Below are 21565 nucleotides of genomic sequence, written 5' to 3'. Positions count from 1 at the left end.
GGTGCCTCCAGATTCGAGAACCACTGCTCTAAGTGCTTCTGGCTCACCTAGGACCGGCAATGACCGTTCCAGAAGTCTTCATCAGCCTTACTAACCTTTCTCTCTCCCGAGGCTCCATGCCTTCCTTGCTTCTCAGCCTGTTTTGCGCTGTTCGGAGTTTCCTGCTGGGACTTTGTATTGATGGAATCGTCTCGGTCGTGGGTGACTGGGGGACTCAGAGGGTGGCCTGTCTGCTGGGTGATTCACGCCCAAGTCTGCAATGTTGATAACTCACCTGCTTATTTCATTTCATCCCAAGTAAGTGGCTGCTGTGTGGAGAGGCTGCCTGTGCCAGAAGCAGGAAATGGAAAGCAATTCCTTAAGAAGAAAAACTCAAGAGGATTTCATCTCCTTGCAACTCCTTTTGATTTCTTGGGCTTTTTCTTTGGCCTCTTGTGATGGAGTAAATGTAATTGCTTTGCCGGGAAGTCACAGTAACCACAACTTTCAGCGGGGGAAAATTGTCTTGTCCTCAGTTTTGATGTTTTGGTCATGGGAGGCCTCTCTGCGCCATGTGTGGTTCTCAGACCAGTGGCATTGGCATCAACGTGGCACCTGTCAGAAATGCAGAGGCCCGGGCCCTGCCTCAGCCCTGTGAATCAGAATCTGCATTTTGACAAGACCTTCAGAGTGGTTTGGGTGCACGTCCTGTTTGAGAAGCCCCAGAACATAATAAGGTGACCCACTAAAATACTTTAATGGTAATACTAGCAAATAGGGATAATGTTAATGGGGCCCAGGCACTGTGCTCACAAGTCCTTTATGTGTTATTGAAACTTCTCAACAAGCCTTAACCTAGGTGCTAGTGTGACTCCCATTTTTCTTGGTGAGGAAACAGAAACAAACTACTGGTGTTAGGGAGAGGCAGTGGGAAGCAGTGTCCGGGACTGAATTCAGGTCTTGTCTGCGTCTAAAGTTCATGACCATGGGCTCTGTGCTACGATGTTAATCCATCTGAATGAATTAAAGATGAGGTCCCAAGTTGCTCACCTTTGTTCCTTTGCTCACTGCTCAGACGTCTTCTGTGTGTCTGCTTTGGACCAGGCCCCGGGATGGACTTGGAGAAGAATAAGATAGAGCTCGCCACCTCACAGCACTCCCAGTTTGGAGGGGTCGCGAGCAGAGGGGAGGGGAGGAGCAGCAGACATAAATGAATATTGAACCTCTCCCGCTCCCTACAGGACCCTGAGTTTATACCCTGGGCCAGCTTTGAGGTGGTACTCAGCACTTATTGCTCCCCTGAAGGGTAAATCCACTGCTCCAAGCACCAGTGACCACATACATGTTAGATTTTGTCCCCACTAGACTTCTGGACCCTTCTTGTTCCCTCTGCAGAGACTCAGCTCTCTGCCAGCTTGTCCACAGGCCCCGGAGATCCAGCCACCTACCGAGATTCTCGGAGCATCTAACCGACAAAGGCGTGTCTTTCTCTCAGGAAAGCTGCCGAGAGAACCCAGGTTGTGTTAAGATCATCGTACTCTATAGTTAGGAGAGTATGCGAGAAGTGCTCCATACAGGTCCATCTAAAGATGGAGGGGTCATCTAAAGAGGAGGGGGTGAGTGGCTCACCACGCTGGAAGCGTTGGCTTTGCCGTCCAGTTTTCTGCTTTCCTTTTCATACCTTAATTAGAAACGTTTCCATGGAGTTCTGCCCTTGGTATAATAGGAGAGCAGATCCGAAGTTTTCTTGAATCATCTACTCCAGGGGTTTGTTTTTGTTTTTAGCTAATTCTTTTTGCAAATCTAATCTTACGTGTAAACCCAATACGCAAACCAGCTCACAACAGAGCCGGTCTCACCGAGCTTGGAGTCCTTTGCTCTTCTGGTCTTGGCCCCTCCATTCTCCCGCATCCACCTGGCTTCTCCTCTCGCCTTTCCCACAGCCCACATTGGCCTCTGTATTTGTCAGAACACAGTTGCTTACAAATGACAGTAGCATCTCCGGAACAGAAAGCCCAGGTTTAGGGTCAGCTTCAGGCATAGCTGGACGCAGGCACTCAAGTGATAACGGCAGGAATGTTCTCTCTTTCTTCTGCCTGCTGGCTTCACCCTCAGACGGACTGGTCCCTCCCTCCCACAGCCCCAGGCAGATGGTACCCAGAGGTCCAGGGGAAGAAGGCCTTTCTCAGGAGCTCAAGTAGAGGAATTGAGTCTTCCTGGGCTGCCTTGGGTCACCAATGTGGCTGCTGTGCCCAAAACGTGAAGGACCCGAGTTGGTCAGGTGTGGGTCAGGTACAGCCTTGTGGCTGGTGTTGAGCTGAGCCATAGCGATGAGGAAGTAGTCACCTGGGACCACCACAGACAGGAACAAGGGTAGAAAACCACCCATGAGCCAGCTCTGCCGGTCGCACAGATGTGTGACTGAAGCCCAGAGACCACGATGGACTTGCTCAGGGCCACACGAGCCTTGAGCTGTGCCTGGTCCCAGGCTTTCCTGAATTTGAGCTCGGAGTTTCCTCCATTTTGCCCTTTAATCTTTTCAGGGTGGGGCAAACAGCGGTGCCTTTCCTAATAAGCAGAGTGCTCCAAAGCAGCTCTCATGTCACTCACCCTGAAGGACCATCTGTGCCATTGTTCTCGTGTTCCCTCTGATGCCGAGTGAGTGTGCGAAGCTTTTCAAAACAGCACGTGTCACGGCAGAAACAGGATAAACATGAGGAAGGCTCTTTCCCCCTACAATTAAAAATGAACAAAGAAAACATTGCCAGGACTGTGCACGTGTCTATTGCTAAGGTCAGACCTGTGCTCTGTAAAGTGTTTAGAGAAATGAGCTAATTATCCAGATATGTCATGGGCAATGCATTTCTTTGGTTTGCAAACTCACATATTAACTGCTTCTCCACTTCCACTCAGCGGCTGGCTCTGGGGCTGACATGTTTTCTATATGGCCTGATGAACAACATGGAGAAAAGGAGAATTTGTAAGAACTTGTCTGCATGTTTATTAAACTTCACTTAAGAAGTACACAGATAATAAAGCTTGAGGAATTTTCACAATTGACAAATAGACTGTTTCCAACACTCTAGAGAGCCCCCCCTCATGCCAAAAAAGAAGAACTTAATTATAAAATAAAATCGCAGGTTAGTGGCTGCCACATTTCTGCTTGGTTTATGAGTATTTACGTTCGTTGTGCAGCAAGTAGATGATGCAGGATTCGAACACAGGTCTGCCTGATCTCAGAGACTGGAAAACAGAATCAGGCAGCAATACTGGGAGCAGGGTTTTCTTACGTCTGTGCAGTTCATGCAAACTCCTGTGTCAGAGGTCCATGCTTATATTTGTTGAGTTTGCTGGCTCCCTGTCTGCCTTGCTATTTTCAGTTAACTCGCAGCCTGGTAGAAAAGAGAGAGAAATTAACAGAAAAATTAAGCAATGTGGTAAATTCTCTGTTGGGGAAGCCTGCGGGACTGGAGAGCTTTGCTGAAGGCCGTTCAGCCCTGGGAAGCATTGCTGGCGCCATGGTGCCCTGTGGCAGAGGGCTGGCTCTGTGGATGGCTTGGACTGTGGAGCCGGACTGTAGCTTAGGTCCCGGCTCTGCCTCTCACATCCTGAGTCGCCTGAGTCAAGATGACCAACCTCCTTCATGATCCAAAGCTTCCTTTTCTATAGGACAAGATGTGAAATTGCCTGCCTCATTGAGTTTTGGTGAGAATTCAGTGAGTTAATAAATCAAAGTGCTCAGCACCGTGTCTGGCACATAGTAATCCCAAGCCATACCTTTCGTTCCTATTATTTTTATCGATTTGGCTCTCAGATAAGTATTCTTAGATGAGAAAGGTTGAGTTCTTTGGTGGAAAGTTTTGTTTTGCTTCTGCATTTCATCATTTGGTTCTTTCTAATTTCTGGATTTCCATTGGTTCTTTGATGGCCCAACATAATTGCAGGTGCCTGACATCCTGACGGGAAATGGCGATGGGAGAGAAATGGAAGCTCCTGGGGGTGTTGGTTGTTGTTATTCTTGAGAAGTAGCCAGTGCCTGTTGGTTTCGGTGGTTCCCCGGGGTTGGTGTGCATCCTGAGAGCTGTGGAGTTGGAGAACTTCAGATGCCTGGCATCACCTCTGATCTACCGATCACAAGTTTCGGAGAACAGGTTGCTTTTTCTCACACTCCACATTCAGTACTGATATTAGCCAAATTTGAGGATCACTAGTGTATTCTATTCTCTTTGGTTAGATTTGAACGCATATTTAAGTGTATTAATAAAGTCACTTATTTATTCAACATGTACCTATTATTGGCAAGTTTTACACGCTAGGTACTGCTCTTTGTGGGAGAGATGATAATTAAACAAATAAATTAACAAGAAAATATAAAATAGCAATAAAATCTGTGATAAAACAATATTTCATGTGAATGACTTGGGAAAGCGTAGTCAAGGAAGTCATCTTTGAGGATTAGGCTGGAACCTGAATGATAAGAAGGTGACAATCATGGGAAGATATGTGGGAAGAGACTTCAGGCAGAGGAAACAGCAGGTGCAAAGGCCCTGGCACAGGAATGAGTATGGTGAGTTTGAGTCCAGTAGGGAAAGAGTATGGGTGAGGGGGGTAGTGTTGGGGCCTTACCAGAAGAGATCAGATCATTAGGGTTTTGTAGGGCTGGGTAAGGACGTGGAATTTTATTCAAAGCCACTGAAGAGTTTTAAGCAGGAGTGTGATATGGTCTGATTTATATTTGTAAATGATTGCGCTGGCTGCTGTGTGGAAAATGGATTTTAGTGGAGGGGAGGATGGGTAAATGTTTTCAGCCAAGGGTGCTCGAGTGTGCTGTAGCTGCCAGCCCTACAGAAAAACACCAAGATTAAGTTCAAACGTTCACCTTAAATAAGGACAACAGGCAATGATTTCTAGGAGCCCAGGGAGTCAACCACTGCCGTGATTCTGCCCTGGGCAAGGGGGAAAGAGCAAACATAACTTAACAACTCAATTAAAATCACGACATGCTTTTATTTCCAAAAATTAAGCATTTTCAAACCCGACTGTCCAGCTGCTTAAAGCATTCAGCGGGTTCCCACGTGAACATCTGGGAAAGTGGTCGTGGAGAAGACAGTGTCAACCTACCACTCACGGTTGTTCCCCCCAGAAGTGGATCCCAGGGCTCCCCACAGACTTCGGAAAAGTATAGCCAGTAAGTGATTAATTGTGCTTCTTGGTTTTTATGACGTCTCTGTCATGAACATCTGGACTCATGAGCTGTAGGAATATGCGTTAAAATCTCCCTCCACGGCAGCACCTGCCTCTGGTGTCGTCGGGTCATGGCTCAACTAGCCATCCTGCTTCCACGAGGGGTGCTAAGGCATCCGGGTTGGACTTAGGGGTGAGCGTTGGGCAGCCTGAGTTTGAATCTCTGCTTCTCCTTGTAGCTGAGTTTTCAAAGGCAAGCTCCTTAATTTCTCTGAGTTTCAGATACCTCGTCTGTAGAATAAGGACGATCATAGTGTCTACCTCATGGGGTTATTGTTAAGGATCCAAGAAGCGAATGCCTGTAAAGTACTTAGCCCGGTTCCTGGCATGGGCTCAGCACTCCACACAGACGCAGACGAGTACTTTTGGCTTTGATTACACTCATTTGAGCATCCTCCATACCCTTGCTATTTAAAAGGTGGTTCCCAGACCAGCAGCCGCATCCCCTAGGAGATTGTTCTGGTCAGAAATGCAGAACCTTAGGCTTCACTCCAGACCCGCTAAATCAGATTTTGCCCTTGAACAGGATCCAGTTGATTCCTGTGGGCGTTTCTGTTGGGAGCACTGCTCTAAGCTGGAGTGTCTACAGGGAGGAGAGCTGGGGCAGCTTTGATTATGGAAACTTTTTGGCAGCATCATGGTGGTGCAAAAAGACATCAACACCTGGACACAAAACATCCTGTGACCCTAGCTATCTGGGCATTCTTGGACAACCACATGACCCCTCTGGGACTATTTCTTCATCTGTAAAATGACTCATCTATTTCAAAGAATTTGTTTCCCCGTTTTCCATATTTACTTGCCAAGTGGCAATGGATGAGACCTATTATTTGGCATCACGATTAAAATAATGGAGAGTGACAGTGGTCCAGGAACTACAGCTTAGTATTTTTGGAAACTAAATGGGAGAGTTATAGTTTGGCTAAAAGGCATTGCCCTAGAAAAGACTAGCACTGTGGTCAAAAGGGATGTTTATGCCATTTATAAAATTGTCAGTATTGCAGTGTAACATAACGTACGATGACCATGTGCAGAAGTCACCAGCACGGCTCCAGGGTGTATATTTTAATGTGACACACGTTTAGCAGCCGCAAAAGCCTTTTATTATTTCCAAGCATCACAATCAAAGCAAGAAACACATGATATTGCTTACACTGGCAGGATATCTTCAAATACAAAAAAACTCCAATATATTCCAGCACAGGAAAAATACGCAATTGTACACCAAAGACAGAGCAACACAATTGTACACCAAAGACAGAGCATAACACAAGAATTCATGAAAAGGGGAATTCAGTGGCAGCCGGAAAGCACAACCTGAGGTTATATAGGGCAGGAAAGGGTCTTATGGGTACATACAGCACATAGCCATCGAAAGCACTAGTCAACAAATCTCGCCCTAGGCTCACAGGAATGAATTGCCTTCGGATAAGGTACAGACGTTGGTAACAGGGTCACCCCAACTTTCACACCATGTCCAGGAAAAGGAGCAGCGAGCCAAAAACATTGTGTTTCATAAATTATACTCAGAAAATCATGTGATAGAGACACAGTTACTATGAGCAAAACAGCTTCAAAGAAAGCCACACGCAGCTCCACAATTTCTCAAACTCTCTGAAATGATGGTCAAGCAATTTCTTGAGACGGATGCCCTCCCACCTATGATTCCCTCTCTTGTTTTAAAGACAGAAAAGGAGTAATAAGAAAAATACTTTTTTTTTAAATAGGGAAATTTATACTTTAAAATAACAGCGTATCAAGATACTTTGTACACACTTCTGTTGCGATTTTCCAAAGCACTTTATCCCTCTTTCATTAGAATTTTGAAGGCTACCTCAGATTTAATGCATAAAACCACAACAACAACAGCAAAAATAGAAGTGGGGTACGTTCCCAGGCTATTTTCAGGGGGAGGTTGGTTGGGGGTGTGGGTTGAAGTGGGGCAAACAGCAAGCACTGCTTCTTTCACGGAGTCCCTTGTTCTCAGGAAACTGCTTTACTGTAAATAGAGTAATAGAAGAGAAACTCAATCCCTTATGAAATAGGGGCACAGGCACCTGAGCAGCTGGCAGTTGGAGGTTGGCAGGTGTAACAGGTTTTCTTGGGGGAGCTTTGAACCAGCCTACTGTTCACGAGAATCCTTCAGTCAGCTCTGACCCGAAGCGTGAAGACGTGGTGGGAAGCAGGTGAGCAGGCAGGCACTGCAAACCCTGGGAGTGTGATAATGAATGCAGATGCCACCCAGAGTGGCCCTCGCTGAGTTCTGGCAGTGACTATTTGGGAAATCAGAGTTTTTGACTTACCCACATTGGAATCCTTTCAGAGAGCCTGTTACATACCATTTTCCCTTTCAAAAGGCTTTGCAAGCTTGAAAACAAAAGATGTACAATCATGGCTGTTAACACGTTTTTATGTCTTCTAAGTACTTTTTTTCCCCTTCTTCTTTCTAAACACCTTGGCTGCATGGTGGGCCCAAAGTGACGAGACCGATTGCCATTTCCCCGGCCCTGGCATCCTAGCCCAAGTTCATGCCATGGCAGCTGCAGAGAATCTCCTTAAACGTGTTGCGCAGTTCCAGGCTGCGGAAGGCGTAGATGAGGGGGTCGATGACGGAGTTGCACATGATGAGGACCAGGTAGGTGTTGAAGTGGGCGGTGTAGCAGACGCAGTAGGGGTTCCTGGGGCAGGTTATGATGAGGATGAGGTGGAGGAAGAAGGGGGCCCAGCAGAAGATGAATACCCCCAGCAGGATGGTGATGGTGACGGCCCCCTTCATGCATGAGTGCTGCTGTGGGGCCGCTCCATCAGCAGGGGGCAGTGCTGCGATGCGCTTGACGTGCAGCCTCGCAAAGAGGAACATGTGCACGTAGAGAGTGCCCATGAGGAGCAGCATGGCGAAGAACATGGTGATGAGACACACGATGACCATCTTGCTCTCAGAGTAGATGATGAACACCACGCCACAGATGCCGCAGCACACCCAGATGGCCACGATCAAGGCGAGGGCCTTCCTCACGGTCATGATGCTGTGGTAGCGGAGCGCATAGAAGATGGTGACGTACCTGTCCACGGCGATGGCCAAGAGGTTGCAGATGGAGGCCACCAGGGAGATGCAGATCATAGAGTCGAAGATGTTGTCCATGTGCTGGATGAACCGGTCCTCGAAGGTCAGGTAGTTGCTGTTGACGATGGCGATCATGATGGTCTCCAGGGCATTGGACACGCTCACCAGCATGTCGGCCACCGCCAGGCTGCAGAGGAAGAAGTACATGGGAGAGTGCAGGTTGCCATTCTTGACCACAGCCAGGATGACCAGGATATTTTCCATCAGGCTGATGATGCCCAGCGCCAGGAAGACCTCCGGCTTGATGAAGACCTGCTCGCAGAACCCGCTGCTGCTCTGGTTGCTGAAGGAAGAGGCTGCAAGGTGCTCTGAGCTGTTGGGCAGTGTTGGCTGAGCAGAGAGCAGACAGCACGAGGCATTCATCGCTAACAGACTGGCTGATCGGAACTGGGGCTCCAGCAGGGTCCAGGGGATGCTGCTGCTGCTTACAGAAAAGAAAAAAAATCTCCCTCCAGATGCTGGTTTGGATGCTACCAGTCTTTACTTAGATTTCATTTTCCCCAGAATAAAAGGAGGGAGAGAGAGAGAGAGAGAAGGCATCTTGGTGACATACAGAGAACTTTCCTCTGCTTCTCCAGGACAAGCGATTTCGTAGATATTCTTATCAGCTTTCTTCCTTCTCACTCTCACTCTCTCTTACCCCCTCACGGCCCCACATGGGAATAGAAAACCTATCACTGGTTGCTGCAGTTATAGCTGTTTTCATGGCAAGACAGGGGATGTGGTACCTGTTGTTAGAAGTGAGGGGTGAACCCTCAGCTTTTATACATTGGCTGCAGGCAAACAACTCCTACTCAATCTTCAGCGCAGCGAAATGACCACTGAGGATCGGGTGCCTCTCTGACTGACAGCAGGTACCGGCTCTTGGAGCTTGGCAGGGAGATTAAGAAGCAGTCTGGTGCCCTCTGCAGGCCAGACTGCTCATCTGTTTGCTGGCTTGGCTGAGCAGTTTTTTGTCATAGAAACTGTTGCAGGCATCCATTCTTCCATTTATTCGTTCATTCATTCATTTATTTTTTTTGGTAGCAAATGTCTATTGGGCACCTACTGTGTGTCAGGTCTCTGCTGGGTGCAGGAAATATAGTGGTGAGCAAGAATGACACACCGTCCCTGTTTCCTCCAAACTCAGAGTCTGGGATGGGAGTGAGAAATTAGGCAATTACATTACAGTGTGATGAATGCTTGAATCAGGGAAGGTCAGGGAGCTGGCAGAGCATAGGGGGCCCTAATCTGGATGGTCATGGAAAGTGCCTGGAGGAAGGAGCATCTAAAATTTGACCTAAAGGAAGAGGAGGCAATATCCAGTGGTGAGGTGGGGGGGCTGGGGCTGAAGGGGTTGAAGAGGATTCCAGACAGAGGGGACAAGATACTCATAACCAGGAGGCAAAAAATAGTGGCTCTCCACCTTGGCTGGCTGTGGGAGTCATCCAGAGAATGTGGGTGCAGGGGTCCCACCTGCCTCCTGAATCAGAATCGCCCAGGGGCAGGACCTGGCCAGTGTGTTTTCAATTTCTGGCAGTGAGCTGGGGCATAGCCAGGGTTGAGATCTACTGACAGGGAAGCTTGGTGTTTTTGAGGAACTGAAAGTAGTTTGCTCTGGCCAGAGTGTGGAGCTGGGAGGCACTTTGAGAAATGAGACTGCAAAGGTGGTTTTTCTGTTTTGTTTTGTTTTGTTTTTTTAAAAAAGGGAGAAGTGCCTGGTTCCTGAAGGATGATATCAGCCGTATGTGGGAGTTTGGATTGTCTCCTGAGGGCAGTGCAGGGCTGTGGAAGGAAGGGTTTTAGACGCGGCAGGGACGAGATGGGGTCTGTATTTTAGAAAGATTCCTGGTTGCAGGGTGAGGACTGGTTTGGAAGGGAATGAGCGAGGAGCCAGGAGACCAGGGCTGCACAGACAGTTGCCTGGGCGAGGAGGCAGCCATGGGGCGTGGGAGGAGTGGACAGAGGTAGTTAGGAGGTGGGATCATGGAGATCGGACTGGGGGGTGACACTGAGGAGATCATGGAGACTGGGTGGATATGGGACTGTGGAAGAGGGAACAGCCGGGGAGCACTTCCATTTCCTTCTCAAGTAAAGGGAGGATGGAGATGCCATTTGAGCTGGAAAATGTAAAAGGTAGAATTTACCAGTTGATTTGAATCCTCGGTTCATGTCAGGTTTGATGCTGCACACAAGGATCATATAAACTCTGGAAACACTGAGTCCCCTTGCACCCCCCCCCCCACATATTCCAGATGGATTAATGATCCGTCTAACTATCATATCACTTTGTGAGTGTGTGAGTGTGTGTGTGTATGAGGTGGAAGAAATATGCATAAGGAAATAGAAGAAAATTTAAAATATTTATAAAACGCTTGAGTGGAGAGATCTTAACAAGAAGGGCAATCCAAAATTTAGTATGGAGAAAAGCACCAGAGCAAAGTCAAAAGGCAAACAAGAAGAAAACATTCGCCATAAACAAAGGTTACTATTTCTTATATACAAAGAATACTTCCACATTAATTAGAAAAGGATGAATTACCTCTTAGAGAGTTGGGCAAAAGATATGAATAGAAATTCACTGAAGAGGAAATTCAAATGGATAATGAACATATGAGATGTTCAACCTTCTGAGGAGTCAGGGAGATGCAAGTCAAAGGGAGACTTCAATACCGGTTTTTCCAGTTAGATTGGCAAGAATTAAAAAGATCGCAAATTCAGGAGAGAATGTTGAGAGAAGAATATTCAAATGCACTCTTCGTGTTTCGGAATAGTTTCATCATTTGGCCGTTTCTAGTAAAATAAAACATGCCCCTGGGTATGGATCTCAGTCTGTGAACTGAGTGGCATGAGAAATACCACTTCTATTTATTTTCAACAGAGCAACTTAATTTCTGATGCTAAACCAGCATCTTCTAGGTTGGGGAAAAATGCAATCTTAATCCTTTTGGGGGCTTCTCCTCCTCACCCTTAGGGTCACATCCAGGGCTGTATTTTAACTGTGTTGGTCTGTGGTTTCAGGGACACTGGTCTTATCTGCAAAGCTAGATTATAAGGCAGGGACCGTTCACTATCTGCTGGGTTTTTCTCCACTCTGTGCTTGGCTTGGGCTGAGCACGGACTATCTTTCTTTGCTTCCATCCTCTGGTTATGTGCATCCTTCAGAGAGAGCAGATGGGGCCTGGTACTTCAAACCGGCATCCTCAGAGGTACCCTTGTTGCTAATAAGTGTTGATTTAGTCTTCTCTAAACACTACTTCCCACCTTCCTAGGGGAGCCCTACAGCAGCATGGCTTTTTAGTTGAATCTTCTATGAATGAATTGGCTTTGTTAATAACAATTGCAAGACATGACAGCCTCCGTCAGTATTTCCTTATGTTGTGGGCACATGGAGGGGTGCCTGTTTTGAATCTGTTATAATAAACTGTAAACAAGGAGATTCTTGTCCTAAGAGATAATCCATTTGGGGTTCTCTCTGCCCAAAAAGTGCTTCCTCAACTTTGTGGCTGGAATGTTCCCCTTAGCCTTCAAGACCCAGTTCAAATGTGAACCATATTTTACAGCTTTCCTTGAATTTCATGCGGCGGTTTATTCTTCTTTCAACCACTCCCCCCTCCACAAACCGACAGAGTTCAGCACTCCATCCCCACTCTCATGACACACAGGATGTTACATAATTAGAAGTCATCCCATGCCACTAAAAAGGGACAGCATTGGCCAGAGGTCATATTAGAAACAATGATTCAATTTTATCATTAATCCTAATTGTTTCTGAGGAGGAGATGCCTCTGATGCCTGTGTCCCCACCCCCCAGCCCACTTCTGATTTCAGCCACCTCCTGCTGGACAGTTCCCTGCGAGCTCGGTTTCAAGTCACCCTGCCAGGTACCGGTCCAGGGCTCCACCCACATGGTGCCCCAGGATCTTCCCTGGTGTAGAGGTGGGGTGGTGGCCCTCCTAGCCTGATCAAGTTCTGCTTGGAAGTGAGGGGGAGTGAACACCACCCTGGGCAACCCTTAACTAAGGAGAGCTGGAGTCCATGGGTACATTCTCCTGCCTCCTGTCCTTCAGGGGAACGACCTGAGATGCCTCGTATGCTGCCCAGATGTCCTGGCACATTAAGCCCCCATCCGGTACAGCAGCAACCTTATAAAGTATCTTTTCCTCCTCACTCATCTCATTCTTCCTTCTCCCACAGGCCTGTTTCCTGGGTCATGTCCCAAATAAGTCACCTGCTTCCAGGTCCCTGTCACAGGTTCAGCTTGTGGGGAGAGGCTCCAAACCAGGCACACAGAACACCTGCTGTGTGCCAGGTGTCGCTGGGCGTGCTCCTTCCCTCGCTTGATAATTTACCCCAGGAAGGCGGGACTATGGGTTGCCCACCCAATACCTATTCTCCCCTTCTTCCTCCCTAATGAACTCCTGATTTATTGGAGACAGCAGCATGCTCAGCTAAAACACTCATTTCCCAGCCTCCTTTGCAGAAAATGTGACCCAATTCTGGCCAATGGGATGTAAGTCTTGCGTGGGACTTCCAGGGAGGTGACTTAAGTAACCCAACTGGCAGACTCAACGAGTACAACTAGTCTTTTACTCTTGACAGTTTTTCCCATTTGCTGCCTGGAATGATGACACGAAGGCTGGAGCTCTATCTCCTATTTTGTAAGTCTGAGGACAAGGGCCAGATCCTATGAATGGGGGAGCTGAAACCTGGATGGGGCCTGAATCCCCAATGACTTTATGAAGGGGCAGTCAAAACCCTGAACTTCTTGCCTGTAGGTTTCTAGTCATGTGAGAGAAAAATAACCCTTTATTTATTTAAGTTCTAGTAATGTGAGGTTTTCTGTTCCACACAGCTGAATGAAATCCCTAAAACAAGACTATATTTAGTCATCTCTGATTTTTATCAGAAACATATCAGGTGCTTGATAAATGTTTGAAAGGAAGAAACGCTTAGCCTTTTCTTTTTCTACTCCAGACAATCATAATTGTGTAAGACCCAGATAGGCTCTACTTTTTAGGTACTATTAGGAGATGACTCCATTTGTCTGTAATTTTATCCATAAATTTCTCTCCTATCAGAACATACGCTGCTTGCGGTTAGGACCTGTCCTCATCTGTATACGCCAGTATATGGCACAATCGATAGCCTTGAAATATTATTACAGTAGAGCCACTTTGGGAAATAGTTGGCAGTTTTTTAAAAAGTTAAACATAAATTTACCATGTGACCCTTATAATTCCTCTCCTAGATATCCATCCAAGAGAAATGAAATATATATTCACATAAATACTTGAATGTGAATGTTCATAGCGACATTATTCATAACAGCCAAACAGTGGAGACAACCGAATGTCCATCAGCTGGTGACCGGATGGACAAAATGTAGTCTGTCTACACAGTGGGACACTGTTGAACAATAAGAAGGAGTGACACACTGACACGCGCACAACATGAATGAACCTCAAAAACATTATGCTAAGTGAAAGAAGTCAGACACAAAAGACTACATTCTGTATCCTTCTACTTAGAGGAAGTGTCCAGAGAAGGCAAGTCTATGAAGACAGCAAGTAGATTAGTGGTTGCCTAGAGCTGGGGGTAGCAATGGGGATTAACCATACGTGGGCACAGCTGGGGTGTTGAAAATGTTTGAAAACTGGATTATGGTGATGATTGCACAACTCGATAAACTTATTAAAAATCATTCATTTGTACACTTAAAATGGGTGAATTTTATGGTATATGAGTATACTCTAACAAGTTGTTAAAAATATCATTGCAATAGTGTTCCCTGTGTCTCCAATGGATTACAGTCATGTCAAGAATTGCTAACGATGGATCCCTTCACAGTGCTGACTGGAACGATCTTTTCGGAAAGCACATAATGTTCACACTCGTGAAAGACACATTACATGACCCCCATTTCCAGCCTTCGGGCTCTTCCTTATTCCCTAGAAGTTCTAAGAACCACCTAAAGCTAATGGCTCTTCTTACTCTAGGTGGGCAACTTGGGGTCCATTACTGAGCTTCTCTTTCAGCTTTCATAGGCATCTTTGATTGCATCCTTAACTTGGACTGACATTTTATTTTTATAATCACCAGCTTCGACTTTATTCCCTTTCTTTGAAGCCTCTCTCATAATTTTTATTCTGTTGCTTGCTCTCACCACCCATCCAAGAAAAAGTGTCTATTTTCTTTTATTTTGGTTTTCTGTTCTGGGAGACAGAGATATTAATTAAACGCTATTTTAAAATTTTCTTCCTTTACCTTTTTGAGGAAGCTACCATCTTGAAATTATTGGAAGAAGGGGTTGTGCCACAGTCTCGGAGCCTTCCTGATAAATTCTGTCCGTCCTAAATGGACATTAATCAAGTAAACCATTTGCAAAGCTCAAGCCTCTTAATGGATTTCCCCCCTCTCAATCACTCAATGGATTTGTTGTGTCCTTAAAATGCTGCTGTCTGGGAAAAGGGTGGGATGAAGTCTTGAGCTACAAATGCTTATGTCCCTTTCATCGAAAACCTCACCGCTTTTTGGTTTCATATATTCTTGCAGCTCGTCCCAACTCTCTCCCTCCCGTCACAGCTAAAGTTCTGGAAAGAATTGTCCATACTGGTTTTCTCCATTCTTTTCCATCTTACTCTTCAACCCATTCACTCTTGGCTTCCGCCTCAGTCGCTCCATGAGAACAGGTTTTGCAAAGGGCCTGCACCGTCTTTAAACTGGCCCCTTTGTCATTAGACCCAGCGCACATTTTCAACCCTTGTCTGAATCGATCTGGCACGGTCGACCACTCCTTGCTTCTGGATCCCTCCTCTGCTCCCGGCTCTGATTGCACCACATTCTCCTGGTTTCTTTCCTATTCCTGTGGCCTCTCGTCCTGCTGTTCAAGCTCCTTCTCCTCTACTGCCACTAAATATTGAGGCTCCTCACTGCTGACCCTGACTGCCTTCTCTTCTCGCTCAGTCTTTTCTCCCCAGGTGGTCTCATCCTGCCACCACTCCACTGTCCAGCTGTATAGATTGCCTCCAAATTTACGCCTCTAGTGCAGCCTTCTCGGAGCTCCAGACCACTTCTCTAACTGACATCTCCTCGCCGGTGGCTTGCACTTGCATGTCCAGTACTGAGTTTGTGTTCTGCTCCCTCAGAGCTGCTCACCTTCCAGTGTTTCTGTCCCTGTGAATGGCCTCACTATTCAGCCAAGTGTGCCAACCAGAAACCGTCCATTGTCTCTGCATCCCCAGCAACCATCTCCCTTTCTTCTGGTACTAGCATCTCTAGCTTCCTTTCTTTTTCTCACGCCGTGCGGTTGGAGTAGGCATGTGCCCCATGCCTGACCTTTTAGAGATGCTCTGCCCAACATGGTGGCCAATATCCACCTGTGGCTATTTTAATTTAAATGAATTAATATTAAATAAAATTTAATTTTCACATACTCGGCTGCACTTGCCACATTTCCAGTGCTCTGTGCCCACATGTGGCTACGGGCATCCATATTGGACAGCACAGATATAGAACACTTCCGTCACTGCAGAAAGTTCTATCGGACAGCCCGAGTCTAAAGCATTCGACCTCTTTAGCCGTAGCGATGGGCCAGGTGCCCATTTGGGAACCAAAGTTGTGCTGATGAAGGCCCTGACCAGGAAGTCCCTGTGGGAGTAAGTGATCGGAGGAGGAGGGTCGGCCCGAGCGTGAAGCCAAACAGGAAAGCGTGGAGCAGAGGAACGGAAAGAGAGAGATTCGCATCTCCTTTGAGTGTTTGATGCAGCCGTGTCTGAAACTGACACTCCTTAACTTGTCAGTCACATGTGTCAATAAGTCCCACCGCCCCAATTTTGTTTTGTATTGCTTAAGAGAGTTCGAATTGTCCATCTGACGTTTGCAGCTGGTAAATAAATTAATACTCTGACAGTAAAAAGGACTATTGGAGGTGAAGGTGGAGGCGTTAACCGTCATCTTGAGTTTGTAATCAGCGCACCAAGGGGAGAAGAGAGCCTGTCTTATGTCCATGGAATCAGCTAATTTTTTCCTTCCAAATCTTGGTTTTTTGAAATCCATAATTAAGGCGGAGGGTAGGAGACGAGTGCTGCTAAGAGACAGAGAAGAAGACAAGGGGAGGAATTTTATGATTCCGATTTGTCTGAACATTGCACTAAGAGAGCAGTTGAAGCTCTTTCTCTGCAATTTCCTGCTGCAGATGATGAAACGGTAACTAGCTGGGACTCTTGAAGAAGGGCAAAGTATTTGCAGTGCCGGCAGCTTCTAATTGCATCTCGTTCTTGGAGCTTTCATCGTCAGTTGGTCTGAAGACTGCTCTCTTTTATTGAAACGTGTGCTATTTCTGTGATTGAAATTTTCCTGAGGAGACTGAATTAATAGGCCTTGCTTCTCATCAAAATATTTGTTTTAGGGTCTGGCCAGGTGGTGTAGTGGTTAAGTTTGTGCACTCTGCTTGTGTGGCCTGGGGTTTGCAGGTTTGGATCCTGGGCATGGACCTACACCACTCATCAAGCCATGCTGTGGTGGTGTCCTACATACAAACTAGAGGAAGACAGGCACAGATGTTAGCTCAGGGTCAATCTTCCTCACCAATAAAAAAAAAAAAAAAAGAGGAAAAAATAATTTGTTTTACTGCTGCTAAGTTTACAGGTCCTTCTCACTTTACAAACACCTGTCAGATCCAAGATTAGGCCAATGTCAGGATGAAGTGGGCCAGGTGGGAACATGGGTTGCAGATGGACCTAATATTTACTGACAGGTTGAAGTTTGAGGCCCCAGAACACTGTTCAGAAAGATAACGAGCAGAAGTCTCCATAGGCAGGCAGTACCCTGGTGGCCAGTCAGAGGTCCCAGGGCCCTGTTTGGTGACATAGAAACAATTGGAAGCAAGAATACAGAGAGGTCCAGGCCAGCACGTATTGTCTGAGTGTGGATGAACTGGAAGTAAAAGCAGCAGCTAACTAACATATTCTGAGGGCTTCTTGTGTGCGAGGCCCTATGCTAAACTCTCCACAGGTGAGAATTAAAATGAGTTGCTACAACAACCTTACAAGTGACACCGCTATTGCCATTTTACAGATGAGGATACTGAGGCACAGAGAGATTATGTAATTTGCCAAAAGTCACACAGCTAGAAAATGATAAACTCATGTCTGGCTGTGGAGCTGACGTGCTCAACCCCAATGTTACAATGCTTCTCTAGGTATTGAAAATAGCTTTGTGGAACCCAGCTGTGGGCCAGGGATTTGGGGGAGGGGACTCCAGTCTCTGGGGTAAGTGGTGAGAACAAGACAGGACCCCAGGCCTGTACAGAGCAGGGTTTGGGGTGGTCGTAGAGATGAGGGCATGTACACCGAGGGTTAGAGTTATTCCACAGTGGAGGGGCTTGGTAATGGAGAAAAGCTGCAAGTGTGTCTTAAGTTATTTTAGAAGTTCTGTAAGAAGTGCACACTTGGCCTAAATCCGTATGTAGTACGATGACCAGTGTTCATTCTCTGCTTATTTTCACAGCAGAAATCCCAACAATAGTTTGAATCAGGCTCACGGCTACCCAGTCAGCGGCTGCATTTCTCAGCATCCCTTGCAGCTAGGTGGCCGTGTGGCTCCAGATATGAGCAGAAGCGAGAGCGTCTGTGCTTCTGTGCTGTGCTGTCCAAAGGCAGGAGCATATTCTCCCTTGCTCCCTACAGGCTGTGATAAGGGTAGGATCGGGGAACAACAGTCCACTTTCGACCCAGGAGAGGAAACTGTATGTTATAGATGGCTGAACTCCCTCACTAGCCTTAAACCTCTTCCTTCGGGACCTTTACACTAAAGAGAAATAAACTTCTATCTTGTTTAAGTCACCAAAATTTGGGTCTTTTTGTTACAGCCCTTTAAACTGTTCCCTAACTAATACACAACTATTGAATAGTGATGTAATTTTATTTTCTCCACTGGAAAGAAGGTTAAAGAGGAAGTTATTCTTTCGTATATCCACTCCTTAGACAATTATGGAGTGACATCTATGTGCTTGCTACTGTGTTAGGTGTTGGGGATACAGAGATGAACAAGACACAGTTCCTGCCTTCATGGAACTCACAGTCTGGCTGGAAAGATTGAGATGATGTGGAAGCGTGTGAGAGAGATGTAAAGAAAACATTAGAGGAGGAAGGAATACTTAACTAGGCCGAGTGTGGCTTGTTAGAGGAGATGCTAAACTCTAAGGCACATGGGATTGCATATATCTCATTCGGCCAGTATGGATATTGCCTGCACGCAGCTGGCATGAAATAGTCAAACAATAAGATTGCAGTTGGCTGTACTTGTGAGGGAGGACTTCCATAGTAAACCAGAAAGTATCCATCACGTGTACTCTGGGGTCCTTTTTGGAGATGCTGAACAGGCTTCTGTTCCTATTAAAAGCCGTAGAGGCTGCATGGCTCCTTCCCTCAGAAACTGTGTGGAGCCTTCCTCCCAAGGAGCTTACAGGCCCTGCAGGTGGGAGGAACTTCTCTCAATGAATCCAAGATGGTTTGAGTAAAAAAAAAGCGATTTACTTTTTGTCTCACACAATGGAAATTTCAGGGAGTTGATGGATTCTGGAACAGCTGGATTTAAGGCTCAGGGGATGCAACGAGGACCCGCGCTGTGTTAGCTCAGGCTGCCATTACAAAATACCATAGACTGGATGGATTAAACAATGAAAATTTATTTTGTCACCGTTCTGGTGGCTGGAAAGTCCAAGATTAAGGCCCGGCCAGGTTCATTTTCTGGCAAGAGCTCTCTTCTTGGCTTGCAGATGTGGCTTCTCACTGTGTCCTCACATGATGGAGAGAGAGAGAGAGCAAGAAAGCTCTCTGGTATCTCCTTTTATAAGGGCACTAACCCCATCATGAGGGCTGCCCCCTCATGGCCTCATCTAAACTTAATGACCTCCGAGGGCCCCATGTCCATGTACCATACGTTAGGGGTTAGGGCTTCAACATATGAATTTTGGGGAGGCACAATTCAATTCACAGCATACAGCCCCTCCATAGGTTGGCCCTATCGTCCTTCCTGTTAGGTTCCATGTGGGGTCAAGGTGGCTGCCAGCAGCTCTAGACCCACATGCTCTAATTCAAGTCCACCAGAAAGGCGCGAGGGCCTCTCTCTCAACAGATGCAAGACTCCCAGATCACATCTTCCTGAATGTGACTGGGCCAGGGGCACATCCCTGAGCTGATCGCTCTGGACATGGGAATAAATGACCTGGATTGGCCAGAGCTGAGTCACGTGCAACTCTGGAGCCAGGGGGAAGTTAGATCGACTTGAATCCCATAAACTGAGATCAGAAGGTGATTCCACTGAGGAAAGTGTGGTACTGCACCCTGAAGATGCTGGACGTCAGACCCCACCCAGGGTCGCTACAATAGTGGAAACCAGTAATTAACTCTCTTCACGCTTTTCTCATTGCATTGATTAGACAAGAGTTTTAGGAGAATCAAAGAAGGGAGTGAGTGACAGTGGCTCACAGATGAAATCGTGTTTGAATTTAAAGGAAGCAAAGGAATTTTCTGGGAGTTTGAAGGAAGTTTGGATGAATCGTTGCCTTTTCTGCTTTTGGAAACCAGCTTTGCCACAGTTTAGCTGTGTGACTTTGGGTTGGTTACTATAGCTCTCCAGGCTTCAGCTTTCTCATCTGTAAAATGTGTATAATTATGGTGCCTACTTCATGTGGCTGCTATGAGAATTAAATGATATCCTGCGTACAGCACGGTGAGCACATGATGGTTGCTGGTCGATGATAACATTACATGGGAGGGGAAGTAATTTTGTTGTTGTTGTTGCTGCTGACATGAAAACTTTTGTTGTTAATTTGGTTGACACACGTTTGACAAAATACTTTAGAATGAAAGAATTCATGAATCCATGAAAGAATCCTTGGTATTTACAGTAACAGAACTGTGAAAAACATAAAACTGACATATTCTGACATATTTACAGTAACAGAACTGTGAAAAACATAAAACTGACATATTCTCAAGCAGAAATGTTTATTTATAAAATTTTCCATTGTGAATCTGAAAGACTTTCAGTTCCTACTCATTACCCTGCTCTGAAGCCCCAACAGGTGGCACGAGGCCCAGGAGTAGGAGGTACAAACTCTAACATATTTGGCAAGTAAGGATCATCTATTGGTGTGAGCTCACAGGAAATTGAAGGGCCAGATCTTGGGGTGAGATACAGAACCAAATAGGGAATGCTTCTCAAATTTGTGTGTCAGCCTTGTGCAGGGGCCACGCTTACCTTCCGTGTATCTTTCCAATTTCAGCGTATGTGCTGCAGAAGCAAGCTCTGGAGGAAAGTAATTTAAGGAGACCTGAGAATATGTTTCATCCCCAATTCTTGGCAAAGTGTCTGGCACTCGATAAATACGTGTTGAATGGTTGAATAAGTGAACCATGTGCGAAGGGAGCACAGACTGGAAACATCTCTGCACGCTCTGGTCTTGCCTCGTTGGGTTGGGACCAGTAGAATTCAGAAGGGATCCATGCTTTCTCTAAGTGAAGCCTTTGCCAAAAAGATGTTGGATTGTGTGCTACTAATTGTAGGGCATTTTTGGACTCTTTCCCAGTGCTTTTCAGCTGCTTTCTGTTTTGGGGGGCACAGGTCCTCGATGTGCCAGTGGAAAGGAGTAATGTTCACCTGGCTAGAAAAAAACCATTATACCTGGGTGTTTTGGGACATGACTGCTTTCCTAAACTGGTAGCCAGAATTAGAAACATCTAGGTGGGCCTTTTCCTAAGTGAAAACCAAGCAAAATAATTTGTGTTTCAAAGGGCTCAGGTGATAGGGTGTCTTGCTCTCCTAACGCATTTCTGTGCTTTGAGATCTCTCTAATCAAGGACTGTTGGTGTTTCAAAAGCTGTAAGGCAGGAGTGGATAGACAGAGGGGCATGGGTTGGTGTCAGATGCTCTTTCCCCATCCTAATGTACAGGACATATGTTGGTGCTCTTGTGCATGTGCTTGTCATGGCCACATGTCTGGGACAGGCCCTTGGCTCAGCTTGGAGCCCATGATCTCCAGGTTCAAGGTCCAAGGCCAGGTGACTAGGTATGATATGGTTGCCCTGTACTTGGGCAAGGATGAATCAACAGTCTGGGCAGGACTGGGAAAGCCCCGAACATGTGTTTTTATGAAGCTCTTGTGGACATTAAATGAGATGGTGAGAAAGTGCCCAGTCCTGGGCTAGAATGTGCCAGGTTCTCAGTAGATGC

The 21565-nt window shown here is 46.4% G+C and overlaps 1 protein-coding gene and 1 non-coding gene across 2 annotated transcripts; both read right to left on the bottom strand.

Moving 5' to 3' along the window:
* Positions 1 to 7738: 7738 nt before the first annotated feature.
* MC3R (melanocortin 3 receptor) lies at positions 7739 to 8813 on the bottom strand. The gene has a single exon (NM_001256972.1). The coding sequence runs from the start codon at positions 8708 to 8710 to the stop codon at positions 7739 to 7741; it is 972 nt and encodes a 323-aa protein (NP_001243901.1). The 5' UTR covers positions 8711 to 8813.
* Positions 8814 to 20535: 11722 nt separating this feature from the next.
* LOC111770067 (U6 spliceosomal RNA) lies at positions 20536 to 20638 on the bottom strand. The gene has a single exon (XR_002803011.1). It is a non-coding gene; the product is annotated as a U6 spliceosomal RNA (small nuclear RNA).
* Positions 20639 to 21565: the final 927 nt, after the last annotated feature.

The sequence above is a fragment of the Equus caballus genome, chromosome 22 (genome assembly GCF_041296265.1).
Source record: "Equus caballus isolate H_3958 breed thoroughbred chromosome 22, TB-T2T, whole genome shotgun sequence".
Taxonomy (NCBI): domain Eukaryota; kingdom Metazoa; phylum Chordata; class Mammalia; order Perissodactyla; family Equidae; genus Equus; species Equus caballus.
Note: the sequence above shows the minus strand (reverse complement) of the source record. Positions and strands in the feature narration are given on the sequence as shown.

Coding starts and splice junctions, on each gene's coding strand:
- MC3R (NM_001256972.1), bottom strand. CDS start 8,710: ATGAATGCCTCGTGCTGTCTGCTCTCTGCTCAGCCAACACTGCCCAAC.